General features: G+C 35.3%; 1 protein-coding gene across 1 annotated transcript; it reads left to right on the forward strand.

Annotated features, from left to right (window-relative positions):
* Window positions 1–11,528: 11,528 nt before the first annotated feature.
* LOC147286523 (elongator complex protein) lies at window positions 11,529–16,938 on the forward strand. The gene is made up of 10 exons (XM_086240455.1): window positions 11,529–11,737; window positions 11,843–11,935; window positions 12,375–12,541; window positions 12,661–12,707; window positions 13,692–13,761; window positions 14,095–14,321; window positions 14,432–14,521; window positions 15,312–15,387; window positions 15,529–15,753; window positions 16,079–16,938. Exons 1-9 carry the CDS (start codon window positions 11,571–11,573, stop codon window positions 15,720–15,722), a joined length of 1,131 nt encoding a protein of 376 aa, XP_086096581.1. The 5' UTR covers window positions 11,529–11,570; the 3' UTR covers window positions 15,723–15,753; window positions 16,079–16,938.
* The last annotated feature ends 1,102 nt before the right edge of the window (window positions 16,939–18,040 follow it).

Below are 18,040 nucleotides of genomic sequence, written 5' to 3' on the forward strand. Positions count from 1 at the left end.
ATACACAAATGATGAAATGGAGGCGAATCTGAGTTGCTTCGGTCAAAGCGCAAATCGAAGAACAACCCACCACGTTTCTCCGTCGCGAGCCCTCCTGGCCGTCGCGAACAAAACACGATATTCCCTTACCCGTCGCGTCCCCGCCGCCTTCCACTCGGCACCGTCGGATCACTAAGGCCGACTTTCGTCCCTGTTCGACGGGTGGGTTTTGCGTTAATGGATATCTTCTTCTTTAGGTTCAGCGTCTCTGTTTTCAATTCGCGTTTTCTTTGTAGCTAGGCTGTTCTATTACATGGGTTGGGGGATGGGTTAAGTGGGTTAAAGGGGTTAGAGTGTGGGTTAAAATATCCACTGTTGGATCTCATTAAAAGAGATCCAACGGCCAGCAAGGCAGTCCCGCAAATAGCCTTATATGCAGGATCTCGAATCTGAAGGCCACTGATTATTTATACTATATAATCTATACACTAAACCCTATGTATTTTATAATCTATATTCTATATTGTTTAGGATATGGTATATGATATTAGAGTTTAGGCCCTTTAGGGTATTTTAAATTATTTTTTATATAGAAATATATTATAGTTTACTAGTTTAGGGTTTAAAAACAATTAAACGAAACTCCAAAATGGTCAAACGAAACTCCAAACTATTTTTTTTCTTTACAATTGCCCAAAGGCCTCAAACCCTAATCAATCCTTAAACCTTTAAATTTTTTTCTCTTTTTTATTTTATTTTTCCTTTTTTCCTTTTTTTTTCTTTTTTTTTTCTTCTTTTTCTTTCCTTCCTTTCCTTTCCTTTCTTCTCCCCCTGAGTCTGCAGTTCAGCTCCACTGTTTTTTCTTTTTCTTCATCCTCTCTCTCTCTCTCTCTCTCTCTCTCTCTCTCTCTCTCTCTCTCTCTCTCTCTCTACCTCCTGCCGTCCCCCCTGATGTAGCCCCCCCGCCGTCGCCCCCTGCCGTCGCCCCTCTGCCATCGCCTCTTTCTCCCTCGATCTCCCCCCTGCCGCCCCCCGCCACCCCTTCTTTCTCCCTCGACTGTGCAGGTGAGGTAAGTTGGTTAGCTGGGTTATTGGGTTGCTGTGCAGGTGACGAAATTTCGCTAAATTTCGACGAAATTTAAGCGAAATTTCAACAAAATTTTTCTGAAATTCAAATAATTTGGCTGTTAGGGTGTTCGATATTTCGCCGAAACATTTCGAATTTTTGTCAAATCAGTGTTACAATTTTGGACCCCCTCAAAATCGAAATTTAAACCCTTGTTAGTGGGTTGAATTAATTATTTATAATTTTATTAAGGAAAAAATTAGAGTTTAATTCTTCTAACATTTCTTATTTGAAAAAAAAACCTTATGGCTTTTTTTTCCCAAATAAAGCCTTTGATCATTGCCTTGTCAAAGAAATATAGCATTTTTATTTTTATTTTTTAAGGGTATAGGGTATGGATTCATCTCATACACTCCTAAGGTATAGAATGAGGTTTGTGGAGGCTGCATGTTAGGTTTTAACTCTGAGATTAGCCTAAAATCACAGAGTTAAAACCTAATATAAAGCCAATAAATCAGGGCTTGAGGAAAAAGTAAAAATACACTGTCGAACACTCGAAAATGACCACCGAGCGCTCAGCGCCTGGTATGTATGAAAAAAATAAAAACTAATAGATCAATATTATGTAACATGGAATGGTTATAATATTATTGAACTTTAGGTAGAATTTTAAAAGCCATAAAGCTTTAGTTAGCAAATTGTAAAATTAAAAAACCTAAATGGAAGTCTTTCTTTTATTAAATGACATTTTACTATTTTAAACTTTTTAATTAGGTTTTTTTTTTTTTTTTTTTTTTAAGTTTGACTGTATAGAATAGAAAATATGTCCACACAATCAAACAGTCTCTCTAGTGTGGCTTTATTGGTCAAAATAAACAGTGGGGAGAGAGTAGTGGCAATAGACAAATGCTTACCTTTCTTTAAGACAATTAAGAAGTCAAAGCAGTTCGAGTGGAGTATGAAGAGGCATTCCAAGAATCAAAGAATATTTTCATGATTTTCCTATCTTGACGAAACCAGTCCCTCACGTGCAATTATATATGTAGCTGGCGATTTTAAGCTCAACGGTAAGTTAAATGCTCTTTCGGCAGGAAAGAAAAGTTCCACAACCAATCCACTTCGTGGGTAAAGCCTTGCAGAGGGCAAAGGCGAAGTATGAGCCAATAGAAAAAATGGCCTTGGCTTTGATTGTTTCATCATGAAAGTTGAGGCCCTATTTTCATGCTCATAGAATTAACGTTTTAACTAATCAACCGATGAGGCAAGTTCTAAATAAACCCGATGCCTCAAGAAGATTAATGAAGTGGTATGTCAAGCTCAGCCAATTTGACATCAATTATGTGCCGAGAGCTTCGGTCAAAGGTTAAGTAGAGGGTGACTTCATTGTAGAGTTCATTGTTCCGAAAACTATAAATGGGTAAAAGGGAAGAACCTGAGATCCTGAATGTGGATAGGTCATCAACTTCCACATGCAGTGGAACATGTTTAATCTTGATTTCGCCTAAGGGATTATAAATGGAAAAGTCAATAGCAGTCTGGAAATTAAGTTTCCAGTCAAAAGGGATAAAGAATGGGTGAAGGAGAGTGAAAATGATGATGTCATAAGAGATGAAATCATGCATCACATGACTCCCCTAAGAGCATGTGCATTGGTTTTAGCTATAGTTATAGCTAAAAGCAATATTTAGCTATAGCTTTTAACTAAAACCACAAACTTGTACATTGGTAAATGTTATAGCTAAAACCTACCTATTTAATTTAGAAAGTATATTCATGTATACTCTTATAAATTAAAATGTATAAATTAATATAGTTTAATAACCATACCATTGTAATTATTTTAATGAGATCTTTAATATGAGTATAATATTGAATATATTTAAATATTATTATTGTAATACATATTTAAATTTTTTTCATTTGTGTATTTTCTCATCTACCTCATTCATCATCTACCTCACATTTTCATCTCTATAAATACAACCACAACACACTCTTCATCCACAAAACACCATATCCACAACCATGGATCCCAATTTCCCCACGGATCCCAATTTCCTCATAGATCTCAATTTCCCCATGGATCCCAATTTTTCAATGGCCTGTTGTTGTTTTCTTAGAATAAAATAAAAACACATTCTATTCTAAATTTACTCGCAAGTGCACGAATTGCATCAGTAGCAAAGCGTACAAGCACGAGGTCGATCCCACAGAGAATGGTTAATAAACAACAAAGCTAAGGCAGCTGTTACCCATGCAAGAGTCATTAAGATCTATGAGAACGTCAAACACGCACAACATACAAGCTTTCACTATTTCCTTGTAGAGGTCCTACGAAACCATTACCAAAAAATTTCTTATTCCCTTGTTACTTGTGATTTAATGTCTTTGACTATTTCACATCTAAACCTAATAAACAAACTAGATGCAATTACCCTAAGGTGATTGCATCAAAGAGTGCATACAGCTAGCAAGCGAGTTCTAATAGATAAATGAAATTTGATAAGTGCAAATATTAAATCAATTCATTAAGAGATGGATAAACGATTTGTTAAAGCATGACATATCTGAAAATCAACCTACGACTTAACATGCAAGATAGGATAAACTACTACATAATTAAATAGAAAAACAAAACTGAAATAAATAAATAAACTCTCAATCCATGTTGGGAATCAAACTAACTAAACAAAACTAATTAAAAGCAAGAAACATGAATTCCAAAACAAAAATAAAAGAACATCTCAAGAGGGGGCTGCGGCAAGAAAGAAGAAGAAGGGAGAGACTTAAGCAACAAGGGTGAGCTAGGGCTGCAGCAAGGAACTCTCCTTCTCTCTCTCAAGTTAGCATCCCTCTCTCTCTCTCTATTTCTCAATATTGTGAACTGATAGGGCTCTGAATTATGAGGGAATGAGATGTATTTATAGAGGTAGGGTGAGAATTCCTTGTGAGGTAAGGCATAGGGGTGTGCGGCTAGGACTAGGGTTTTAAATGACACATGGGCTGGTTGCAAAGCTTTCATGCATTGGGCTTAAGTTCACAATAGCATGCGCATAAGCTTTTAGGGTTAGGTAGTTGGGCTGCACGGCAAGGGCTAGGGTTTTCTTAAGCTTGCGCATGTGGCTGCAAAGACTTGGGCTCTAGCTGCTAGGATTGGCGCATGGTTGCATGGGCTTGGCTTGATGGGCTGCTTGCTTGCGCATGGGCTGCCACCTCACAATCCTTCTCCTTTTGACTTTTCCTAGGCCCATGACTCATTTGACTTCATGACATGGCATAGTTTACTCTTGACCATTGACCATTGACCATTGACTTTGACTTCCAATTTTGCCCCTTTCTCCCTCTTAGATTCAATTTCATTTCTTCACCTCATTTGATTCTATGGATGTCCAATACCTTCTAAAAGCTTTTGGAACCTTGACTTGATTGAGTTGATTTCGACCAACCATTCCTAGTCTCACTAAGAATCCTTGTAGATGTAGGATTCCTTATCCATTTCAACTTCTCGTAATGACCATATTGCCCCTAGTGACTCCTAGTCTCATTAGGACTTTTTTCCCTAGTAGGGTTAGGTTTCCTAGTTCAATAAGGAATTCCTGCTCTAATTAGGATTTCTCATTTCTGGCTTGACAATGATGGTTATGGGCTTGATGTTTCCTCTTCTGACTAGAAATCCTCATTTGACTAGGATTTCTGCTATTTTCCTAATTTGACGAGTAAATGTCTCAAAATGGCTCCATTTGTTCCTTTTTCTTATTTATGCTTCATTTGACCTAAAAATACAAAAATAAGACAACAGACACAAAAGTATCGAGTTCTAACACTCTAGGTTAGAGAATTTGTCTCATAAAATGATACAAAATGCACACTCATCATGGCCCCCAAGCCCACGATAGCCCCAAATTTCCCCATAAATCCCAATTTTCCCAATTATCCCATGGCCCCAAATCCCCCCATGAATCCCAATTTGCCCAATTATCCCATGACTCTCATTATACCCTTCAATGGATCGAGTGATGAGGATCGAGGATACCAACTTTGCAAATTTCATGATTTTATAGGAGGGCTCCATAGGTTAACTATACAGTCAATAGGCGGCAATACAATATTGCATACTATCTTGTAGATGGTATATATCCCAAGTGGGCAACTTTCATCCAGACTATAAGGCAACCAAGCAACTTAAAACATGCACACTTTGAAAAATTGCAATCTGCATATCGAAAGGATGTTGAAAGGGCTTTTGGGATTCTATAGGCGCGTTAGGCAATTGTTAAGGGGGCTGCTCGATCTTGGAATTTGGATCTCGTATCATACATCATGCAGGCGTGCATCATCATGCACAATATGATTGTTGAAGATAAGTGGGTGTCAGATGATGAGAATGATGACAATGATGACAATGGTGAGAATGATGAGGATGATGAGGAAGACACAACACGACATCGCCCACGTAGAGCTTACGATGTCATGGAAGACACGAAATGCTGAGCCTCTACCACATCTGGAGCGCTCTAGAACTTTTAGACAAACCTTATTTGGGGCCAACTACGCGCAAGCCGAGTTCTCAATGGATCGCTACAGAGCTATCTGGAATGAAGCTGCACACATGAATCTTCGCAACAATATCATTGATCATCTGCGGGCGTTGAAGGGGGCTAGGGATGGGAATTAGCATTTGTGTTGCATCTTCAAGTGTCGTTTTTATTTAATTGTAAAATTTGTAATTTAAAGAAATACATAATAAAGGAAATACATAATAAAGTAAAGCAACAATCAAGGAAATACACAATAAAGGAAATACAATATGAAAAATAAACTAGGAAATCAAGGATCGAGCATAGGAAAATAGGCATCGCTGCTCGTTTCTAAAACAGTCAATCCGGATGGATTAGATGCGTATTTAGCCATCAACTGACGCTTCATTTCCACCCAAGAAACTTTTGTTTTTTCATCCATTCCGGAAATATCCGTTGATATTATCCTCATATCTGCATCCTGTTGTTGAATCTCCAATTGGCCTTCACGTACTCCTGCTATCCATTCTTGCGCTTTGACCATGGCGCTCAACTTCTCATTTCGTGCTTGTCTGGCTCGGTCATCATGTGTTGCCTTCTTCCTGGTCTCTATTGTGGCTTTTTTTTTTCCAGGGGACCTTTTGCTCAAAGAAGGGGTCGGAGAAGGCTAGGAAGGCTCGTCATCGCAAGAAAGATCCACGGCCTCGACTGGATGCGATTGAGGAGTATCCTAAACATCGGGATGTCCCATATGGATTAACTTCGGACGAGGAAAGAGACAATCTTTTAAAACTGGTAGACAATGGTCGAACTTGAAGGCCTTGCTATCATACTTTTCTGCATACAATTTTCTAGCTTAATCAATCTGCATTTATATTATTCAAGTGTAAGATATAAACCAAAGAATACAAATTCTAGTATTAAACAAAAAAAAAATATAATATTACCTTATTTACTTCACTACACCCACTGTGTTGCTCATTTTCAACTTGAGTAAGACAACCTTGATAATAAACGACACATTTTTTTTATTCTTCCCATTTGTGTTTGCACAGAGGTGAGTGATCTCCTATCGCCAATGCGATCTTGATATTTTTGCTATATTCTTTGCCAAAAAACCTCCTGTACTTGATCTGCACCAACTTTTGGATCCTGCATCACCTTTACATAGGCTTTGCAAAGGGCCACTTGATTTTCATTGGAAAAATTAGGACCTTTGCTTTTCCCACTATTCATATTTGATAAAAAAAAAATTTGTAGAAAATGAACAAACCACTAACCAAACTCCCCACAAATTCTAAACTTCTCACAATAATTTGAAAAGTGTTGTGAAAATTGTGAGTGATGAAACAACATATATATAGGGGTGGGAGGTGAGTGAAATTGTGTACAAAAAATTGAACTAGCTTTAAAAAAAAAAAAAATTGAAGCAAAGGTCACAATTTGGACCATTGCAATTATTTTCAATTTTAAAATGTTACCACACTCTTTTGATTGGCTGATGCATGTAAAAAACAATTGAGACCTAGCCACCACGTGCCATTATAGCAAGTGTGCAACGGTCACAAGTGTGCAAGTGGCCTGCTTCTTCACATGCAGACCGGAGAGGACCCAACTGCAAGGAGGCAACCAATTAGCATGCGCGACCACGTCATTTTCTCTCTCCCACCGACAGCTGCTGTGCACAATGGGTTCCAGCTTTTTCTTGACTTTTGAGCTTGCAATAGCTAAATTTTTTGCTAAACTTAGCTAAAAATTTAGCTATTGCAATTTTAGCTTAGCTAAATGCTAACCAATGCAGATGATTTTTGTGACTTTTAGCTAAATTTTAGCTTTAGCTATTGCTTATAGCTAACAAATGCATATGCTCTAAGAGCATCACCAATCGTAGGCTAAAAACCCCAAATTAGAGTTTGGTGAACTCCACTAGTATGCTATCTCACAAAGCCCAAGAAAAAATTTTCCCGTTATAAAATTTTGTATGCCAATTTTGGCGTTGAAGAATTCCAACGCCATCTGCTTTTCTTTTTTTTATTATCCCCTTATTACCCTTGTCTCTCAAGTTATAAAAAATTTATTTCCTTTCATATCCTTTATTATTTTTAAATAGTATTCTTACCCTTTTATCATTTTTTATTCATAAAAATTATACCATTGCAAAGATTTTAATGAGACCTTTAAAAACAGACTAAACTTGAATATGTTTAAATATTTTTAATTTACTAATTAATTATGTGGCATTAATAAGTTGATGAAAAATGAGTGAATGTGTTTTGACAAATTTTGTGGAAATGAGTTGATGAAAAAGTGTGATCTTCTCTTAGTTTATATAAGAAGAACAAAGCATTTATTTTAATTTTTTTTTTGCTGCACAAAATATGAGTGAAAAATTGAATATTTTAATGTTTTGGCGTTTGAAATAAAGCTTACAGTTGGAGGTGTGATTAATAGAAAGGAGAATATACTTGAAATATTCCTATTTTTAGAGCCATATTTGGTGTTGGCAATAGCCTACGAGTGGTGATGCTCTAAGGGGAGCGTGCGGAACCCTCCTTGTTGTTTCATGTTATTCATTCTAACACTCTCTCATCTCCTCACTCCATTCTCTCAAACCCTAGAGTTCCATATTCTCCTCTCTTGTCTCCATTGTGTGATTTCCTAACTAAACCTAGTAGAGTTTAGTAAATCATGCTTATACGATGAGACTAGTTTCATGATTCAAAGTCGCAAAATCCCAAGGTTCTTTTTCTTAGAGAAAGTTATTTTAGAAGCTTTCTCTAAGATCTCATCTTATGATATCACTTAGTGTGTAAGTCTTTAGAGGTCGAAAACTTAGTGACTTGGAGCCAAAAAAAGGAAGAGGAAGGTGAATCCCTCACCTAGCTAGGTCGAACCCACTAGAGGAGGAAACCCCCAAGGGTTGTTCACAAGGACTTGCTCATTTGGTCTTCAAGGGTAATCTTTGAAACCACATCTCTTTATATTTATTTTTCATGGCTTTAACAACTATAATATTGGGCAAAGGGAATGTATCAAAAAGGCCGGTTTTATGGCTTGAAATCTCTTGTGTCTGCTTAAATCTTTACAAAGTTTCTTGATTTCTAGTCTAGGGCATACATTCCCTTCATCTAGGACACATAATATCTTGGAAAATGCATTGGCAAGGTTGGTCTCCTCCCTTGATGTTGAGTTATCACATAATATATTGGTGGAACTTTTAGAAAAACCAAGCATATACAAAATTAAGGAGATGAGGTCATGACTATCCAAGATTCACAAGATGATGACTGGACCAAGAAAATAAGATTATATATTGGAAGAACATCTACCATCTAAACTAGAAAAAGCCAAAGGTTTGAAAGAAGAGCAGCCAAATATGCTGTAATAAGAGGAGATTTAAACAAAAGAAGTTTCTCAAGTCCACTTGTTCAGTGTTTGGATCCTTATGAAGTACATTATACTCTTCGGGAAGTAGATGAAGAAATTTGTGGGGGAAAAACTTTAGCTTTTAAATTGTTAAGAAAGGATTTTAATGGCCCGATGATGTGAGAAGTTTCAAAGGTTTGCCAGCCTTTCACACCAACCAGTCGAACCAGTAAACCGATTTACTAGTCCATAGCCTGTTGAACAGTGGGGAATGGATCTTCTTGGACCCTTCCCACCAGCTTCAAGTCAATAAAGAATGTTAATTGTTCCAATAGATTACTTCACTAAATGGGTAGAGTCATGAAATGGTAGCTACCGAAAAATGTGACTGAAAGAGAATAAAAGAGTAATTATAGAAGTGGTAGGCATTATGGTCATTTTTGTAGTCATAAGACGCTGACATCAGCAACTATGTTTGGGCCTATTGACCATCATGGAAGAGAAAATTAAAATCCAATGACCATTGTGGTAAAAAAAATCCCATATTGACCATTTTAGTATTTAAAAATGTTTTATTGATTTAAATTTAATCTTTTACTTATTAAAATTGGTTCATCGCCCAATTTAATTTTTCCCCTTTCTCTTTATTCTTTTTGAAGAAAATATTTATACACATAGTAGTAAAAAGCCACTTGACCTGAGCGGGAGCGCGTGTCAAGAGGACTAGTTTATTTTTAAATCAAAGGTATCACTTATAATCTACAATTGACAACTTTAAGCAAAAAAAAAAAAAAAATGACAAAATTAAGCAATTGGACTAAAATTGAAATAATTAGTAAATTACGGTATCAACATTAAGACAATTGAAATTATAGGTACCTTAGTGGAACTTGCCCAAACTATAGATACCAAAATCATAATAATGATACAAACAAAATCATAAAAAATAATTCTATAATTATACAATAGCTCATAAAATAATATTAAAATCAGAAAAATTATCAATTTTTTTTTTATAATACTAGTTACATGTGTTTATTATGTCAAACATGACACTAACCGAGTTTGCTTATTATTTGTTCTAATAAATCAGATCATATTTGTATTTGTGACAAACAATGGTCAATTCAAATCATATTGGATTCAAGTCACCTTTTATGTTGAGTCAAAAATTGTCATCTCTTATACGAGAAAAACTTCTATGAGACAGTCCTATACAGTGGAGGAAGGAGACACATGACTAGCTGGGCTATAGCCCAGCTGAAAATTTTGCTAAAAAAAGATGATTATATATATATCAAGCCCACTAACTAGAGAATCTGAAAAGTCAAAAATGAATTTTTTAAGTTATTAAGTTATTAACCTAACATAGGCTACATAGCTATATCTAATATTCGGTACGTATTCACAGAATCATAATAGCTTTCAAACTTCTCCTTCTTTATTCAGAAGTTTTCACGAGAAATATATAAAAAAAAACTGCTTCCCTTTATTCTTTTATCACTAATCTCCAACTTATCATCAATTCTTCTCGATCAATCTCATGCCTAAGTAAGTATAATTTTGAGTTATTTTTCAATATTTAATTTAATTTTAATTTATTAATTTGAATTGAAAATTTAATTTAGAGTTTAGAGTTTAAGATTAGGGTTTAATCTTATTCCATTTGAATTTGCTGATAATATTGATTATGATTTTGTGATTGATAAGTTTGATGCTATGGGACCTCGTAGGGCAAGATTTAGATAGTATTATATTATAATCGCATTGTATGTTTATTTACTTTTTTCTTCTTTATAGTATAATGTTTGTATATATATGCATTTTGAGGGGTAAGGTTCAATATGTCCCCCATGATTATGTGTATTTTTTTTTATTAGGAAAAAAAATTGCCTAGAGATTTAGCCCACTCAAGTTTCAAATCCTAGTTTCGCCACTGGTCTTATATGTTTATGTGATTTGATAAGAGAAATATACAAATGGATATATACGATAGTCCCATACAAGTTTTTCTCCCCTCCAATAATGCTCTTTGTACACAAAAAACTTACCAAATTTACTCACCACCTTATGTGGTAGCTAATGTGGCAATGCCACATACATTAATAATATATATGGACTGATGTGGCTTCTAAATTTCATTTTAATTTTTAAAGAAAAAATCCTTTTGGTCTCTTGCACATCGTCAGAATCCATCATCCCCATAGCAAATTAGCAATCGTTGGTTTCGTCCTCCCTCAATCTCTCACCCCTCCCACCTTCCATGTGAGCAACCCAGTCCCCCAAACACAAGCCATCCGAAAGAGTCCCAAAGTGCTAATCGATTCTAGGAAAAAAGCCATAACTTATAATTTAAAAAAAAAAAAAAAAAAAACAGGTAAATCCCCAAAGAAGAGACAAGGATACTCGGTTTCAGTTCTTTTTTTTTGTCTAACGGGTTCTTGCAAGTCATGCATTCATCTGAGCCGTGTATTTAATCCAACGGCTGTTATTTGTCTTCCGCGAGGTTTGATTGCAAGTTCAATTAGACCAAATTATAGGGATACAAATATAATTTAGCATTTTTAAACAACAGCTTACAGCTGAGGGTTTTAGTTACTCTTACACACAACACAACTCAAACCCCCAAGTAACCAGCAACAATGGCAGACTGGATTTGCAGAGCTCTTCGAGACGGTTCGTTGGAGGGAGAGCACGCACCAGCTCTCACAATCAAGGACTCCATAGCCTCACCTCTCGGCTTCGACGTCTTCGCTCACGTCCTCTCCCAGCTCTCCACCAACATTTCCGCGGCAAAATCTCAGTCACGGTCGGTTTACCTCCCTCAAAACTCGCAGTTTCTTAATTTAAAAATTTGTAATTTTTCGTGGGTTTATCTTTTGTTTGTTCTATTAACAGTTCATGTAATTTGCAGAGGTCTCGTGCTCGTCGCGTTTTCTCGGAGTCCATCGTTTTACGTAGACTTGTTGAAGAGGAGCGGACTCCATATTGCTTCGTCTCAACAGTGGTGAAGAGAAACTTATTTTATATTTCCGTACTTTAAACCCTGTTTGGTTGCTGAGAAAATTGAAAGGAAAAGAAATTTTCTCCTGTTTTATTTATTTATTAAAAAAAAAAACGTTTCTCTGCAAAAAGAGACCAAGCATTTATTGATTTTGTTATGCCAAGCACAGATGCTGAATGTATTTTACTTGGAAATGTTTAGAGCTGAAATTAACACACACACACACACACACTCTCATATAGTTTATGTGTGTGTATATAACTATATATATAATATGGGACCTCTGAACTGAATTAGCATTACTGGATTCGGATTTTGGATTGTTACACGGATCCTCTTGGTTGGAAAGATGGGCTTGTGGTATATATATATATATATATATATATATATATATATATATATATATATAATATGGGACCTCTGAACTGAATTAGCATTACAGGATTCGGATTTTGGATTGTTACACGGATCCTCTTGGTTGGAAAGATGGGCTTGTGGAGTGTGGAAGTGCTACTAAACTCTCTCAGGAAGCTTCCAAGATAGCTAGTATTTGTAGGAATGTGAAGGATGCGGATAAGTTATTTTCTTCAATTATTTCACTTGGAAAAGGTATTATTTGTACTGATATACAATGGGAGATTTTATTTTTGGAGTAAGATGTCTGCTTCACATGATTTTTAGTGTATTTGTAACTGCGGATTTTTGTTTTTTATGGCTTTTGCTTGCAGGACTGGTTGGAGAAGGGAAAGTTCGTTTTTGTGTTGCAATAGATTCGGTAAGTATGCATTCTGTAATTGTGAATATATGATATATGAAAAATTAAGTGTCAATGCTTTGGGGTGTGAAGGATGGTTTAAGTACACCTGTTAGTGTAGTGTGGCAAGAGTGTGTAACCTATATGAGTGTATGTAATCTGACTTTTATATGTGGATTCTATTATCATAGGAAATTAAAATTTCTAATTCCAATTAAGAAATTTACACTAAAACTCCAAATAATTCCCCCATTTTAAATTCTTCCATCCAAATGGTCCCTTTAGTTTACATTACTAACAGATTTGGGTGATTAATGCACCCAAGCAGTCACATGTTTCCTCCTTCTTCCTTTTCCTCATAGAAAATAGGGTTTAAGTCTACAATTTTAATTGAAAAAAGCAGATCCTTTGGAATAGTAAAGGTTATTCTTTCAACCTTTCAAACATAAGGAAATGTGTAAACCATCGGTGATTATCATAATAGATTATCAATTTAATGTAAGATTTCCTTTCTTGAACTGCACTTTCCCAAACCAGGAAACAGATAGAATTCTAGGGTCCTCCTTGAAGCAAATACTTTTATGCATACCACTTTCAGTTGATCTATCATCCATGCCAAACCCTGTCCTTGTATGATTGATGTGCATTAGCTCATAGTTCCATTTGCAAGAGTCACCAGGCTGCTGGCATTGCTAAATGATATGCCACGAAGCAAGCTTTCCTGATCCCGAATACGGAGTAGCTCGACCAAAAGAATTGGTGTCTGGCTACAGTTGTGATCCTTAAGAATCAGTAATGATTTTCTTGTGTACTAACTAATTTCTGAATTGGATTTGGATATTTTTTTTTATTGGGAATATGTGCTTAATATGTTGAAAGTAGTTCTTTTGAATGTATGTTCTGTTTTGCCCACCTATAGGATTTCTGTTTCTGGTAACTTCTAGTTCTCTCTCTCACCCACATTGTTTTTGTTTTTTATTCTGGATTCTCTTCAAACTTTCACAGGTAAATGAAATGTTAAGACATGCATCCGTCTCATCCGTCTCTGGCCTTTTAAGCAACCTTCGTTGCCATGGTATATATATTTTTCTCACACCTTGATCTTTTCCAATTAAAATTGATTGTTTTACTCTATGCTTAAGATGTTTTTCTACCAATTTCCTGTTTCTGTAATTTTAGTGCACCTATTGAAATATTTGTGTGCTGCAGCATTACATCTTTTTTGCCCCAAGTTTTTACTGCTACCATAAAAACATCTTATAACCTTTTGGATGATGCAATATAATACTTTGGTGCTTCTATATAAAATGGCCCATGCCTTTTACTAGAAGCAATTGAAATTTATGGTTACTTCCTGGACAAGTCAACGTTTGGAAGCTGCAGATTCACTTTGATGTTATGGTTGCAGATCAGATTTCAAGTATCTTTTGGTTTTTCCATGCGGATCTTTGTGAAGAAAGGGTCATAGCTGCTCTTGAATATGTGTCCTCTATGGTGGCCAGCATAGAACCACTGATCCAATTTACAAATGGACTAGGAGGTACTGCAGAGAATCTTTCTTTACGTGAGCGGAATTTTACCAAAGGGAAACTTCATGTTCGATGCAAACGTAGAAATGGACGTGTTCGAGTGATGGTGATCTCTCTCTCTCTCTCTCTCTCTCTCTCTCTCTCTCTCTCTTTAAGTTTTTATACTGATCTTAAAAGTTGGTAAACCAATATGATTTCCTTGAAACTTATTTTCAGTTTGAAGAAATTCACATTGGGCAGTCAGGCATCAACTTTACATCCAATTCATTTGAAGATGCAGTAATCAATCAAGGTCTTTTGCCGAAGGTCAACTGCTTAGCCTGATCTTGATTCTCTCTCTTAAGGAAAAACACTTTTCTGATTTGAATTAAACACTTCTTTAAATTGATTATTTTGAGTTATATTGAAATGTTAAGACATGCATCTGTCTCTCTCTCTCTCTCCCTCTCTAAGGAAAAAAGCTTTCTAATTGGAATTAAACACTTCTTTTAATTGATTAGTTTGAGTTATATTGAAATGCCAAGACATGCATTCGAGTGATGGTGATCTCTCTGTCTCTCTCTCTATAAGTTTTGATACTGATCTAGAAAGTTGGTAAACGAATATGATTCCCTTGAAACTTGTTTTCAGTTTGAAGAACTTCACATTGGGCAGTCAGGCATCAACACTTTCTAATTAGAATTAAACACTTCGTTTAATTGATTATTTTGAGCTATATTTTTTCAATGATAGGAGTTTTTTTTTTTCTTTTTTTTTTTTAGTTTTATTACATGGTGATATTCCAAATTGTTACTAAATCCATTCAGATACAATGAGATGATGACAAATTACCACACAAGCTCTCTGGCACAAGCTTATGTTATGCAGAGAGTGAATTGCACATAACACACATAACCATTAAACTAGACATTGCACACACGCATGCTGGGGCATAAACAAATGCATTCTGAATAACAAGTTTACATTGTGCACACAGATAAAAAAAATCATGTGTGAACTCTGTACGAGTTTCATTTATTTTATTTTATTTTCTTTGATAAGTGGAATTCTTATTTCATTGGTTTTTCTTTATTACTAAAATGATGCTTCTCTACAGGTGCAATTCAATCTACAGCTGTCTGAGAAAGAGAGAAATGATAGGGCTAAGGTTGTACTTCCGTTTGAACATCAAGGTATAAATCCATGGATGGATATAAGCATTTTTGGTCTCTTACCTCATTAAATTTTCCAAAAAGATCATGTTATTTGATTTCTTTCCTTTAACTACATAACTGTGATGCTCTAGAAACAAACTTTTTTATTTTTTCTTGCAGGAAATGGTAAACCTGTAGAAATTTATGATGGTCGTAAATCTCTGACGGATACCAAATATGAGGCCACACCTGTTTCAGTTGGGAAATCAAAAACAAATGAGGAGTCTAACAAGGGCGAAATAATATATTTTCGCGATTCAGAAGATGAGATGCCAGATTCTGATGAGGACCCTGATGATGATTTGGACATATAGTTTTTTTCTCCATTCGGAATGGTGGAGAATGGTAAACTTAATTTCTTAATTTTTGTATTATTGGTTCTGACAGTCATTTGAACATACGTTCTAAACAAACTTATTTTTAACTGTCGAATCATACTATTCGATTTTAATTTACTGGTCTTGTTAATAAAATTGGTAATTCTATATGATTTTGGATCTGACATTTCATATTAAATAATAATGTTGACCTTGTTGCAATTATTGTGAAATTAGGATCTATGGACATTCCCACTTTCCTTGGTTGTCTCTGTGCTTATGTGTGGGGGTGTGTGTTCTCTGCTAATTTGAGCTTTGGTTATTGGTTTTTGAATCAATGTTTATGCATGCAGGTTTGATGCCAAGGGAGAAATCCAATTATCATTTATATTCAATCAAGTGGGAAGAAAAATGTTGCAGATCTGCCTAGATTAACGGACGATAATGGGAGTAAGTTTGACATCGTGACAAATTTTAGGAATTAGAGCATCTCTCTCTCACTCTAACACATACAAGTACACTGCTATAGTCTATGCATTAGCTGTCATGGTGGCCTAAACTGTAGTAACTCAAAATGGATCCCAATATTCCTAGATATGAAAATCAATTGCCTCTTGCAAGTTGCAATGCTGACTCGGGCTTCATAATTTTATCCTGTCATTCCCTTATATATGATGGATGAACACTTGAATTAATTGACTAGCTCCCGCTAGAGTATGTATAAGGGTGAGAAAATGTTCCCCTTGTCAATTGGAGTATGCATACAAAATGCATCCTGCTAATGTTTCATGGTCTTCTGAGAATCCCAGAGTTATAAACTGTCTTGGAGCATCTGTGCCCCTTTTCTTTGTATTCCCTTGTTATGGTATGGGGCATCTGTTCCTTCGTACACCAGAAATCATGCCTACTATCGACCACTTCTTCTCTCAAGACAAATGATCGATGATACATCAAATACAGTTACAGTGAAGAGTTCGAACAGCAAACATGGATTTTTGTTGAACTCTTGTGGATGGTCGTCGACTTGTTTATTCTTCTCTCTGTTTATACTTTGCTTAGTTTCTGTAATTTTAAATTTTTGTTGGTGAAATTCCATAGCAGTTGTCCATGTTCTTCCATTTTCTTTGAAGAATAATAATGAATCACTCATTTTGATTCGTGTTTCTTACCTGTATGTCATGCAATTAATACAAATTAACCATATAATTTGTTTTAGAAGGAAAATGCTTAGTGCCCCAATTGTTTTCTCCCAACTTCTGTTTCCCAACTTACGCTTCATCAATTCAATCAACACAATTTATCTTTTGAAAGATGCTATTTGCTAATTGGTATGAAAATTTAGCGTAAAAAATGGCACTCTTACCATGAAATTATTTGTGTATATACAAATCCAATTTTATGAATGGTTTATGTTTATAAGAAGAACTTACCTACTTTTACATGTGATGTTATATGGTATCTCCACCCTCTAAGGGATGTTACACCACTACAACATAGGCCTCATCAAAAAGCCCGAAGCTCATTTACACACATATATATCTTCAATAAAAAATAAAAATAAAAAGATTTTGGCTATATTTTGATTCAAACATGAGATCTCACAGAACTAACTTCAACTCTTAACCAACTAAGCTGACTAGTTTATTTATCAAGTTTGTGAATCATAACATATTTAATAGGTTTTTCATTTTTTTACTCCAATAAATTAGGTTTTATATAATTTATATAATGTATTAATAATTTAATATGTAAGTAATCTCAAGTTTTGTATTAAATATTTAAATGGATTATTTGGGGTTTTAAAAGTATTATTTGGGGTTTGGTGAGTGTTTGGGGTTTAAAGTTTTTATTACATATGTTTTATAAACATACGATGAAATTGTGTTTCCAACGATCCGAACCGATCATTTTTTAGTTATTCATTCAAAGATCACCCATGCAAAAAATTAGCTCAATTGGAGATGTAGAAGTTAGGTAACGGTGGTCCAACTTATGAACGATCGTGGTTTTTCTAATGATAATCGAACGGGTAGATGATTTCTGATTTGGCCGATTTTTTTGTAAGGATAATCTTTGACTATGAACATAGAAAATGAACGGCTCAAATTGTTAAAATCACGTTGTGGTCTTCACAATTATGGAAACGATAATGTTTCAACGAGAAAGTTATTAAAATTATACTCTTCAAGTGTATTTATAGTAGAAACTCACATCTCAATTGTATTTTCAACGATCCGAACCGTTCATGTTTTAGTTCCCCACTCAAAGATAATCCATGCAAAAAATTAGCTCAATCGGAGATGTAAAAGTGAGGT

The sequence above is a fragment of the Dryas octopetala genome, chromosome 4 (genome assembly GCF_963921425.1).
Source record: "Dryas octopetala chromosome 4, drDryOcto1.1, whole genome shotgun sequence".
Lineage (NCBI taxonomy): Eukaryota > Viridiplantae > Streptophyta > Magnoliopsida > Rosales > Rosaceae > Dryas > Dryas octopetala.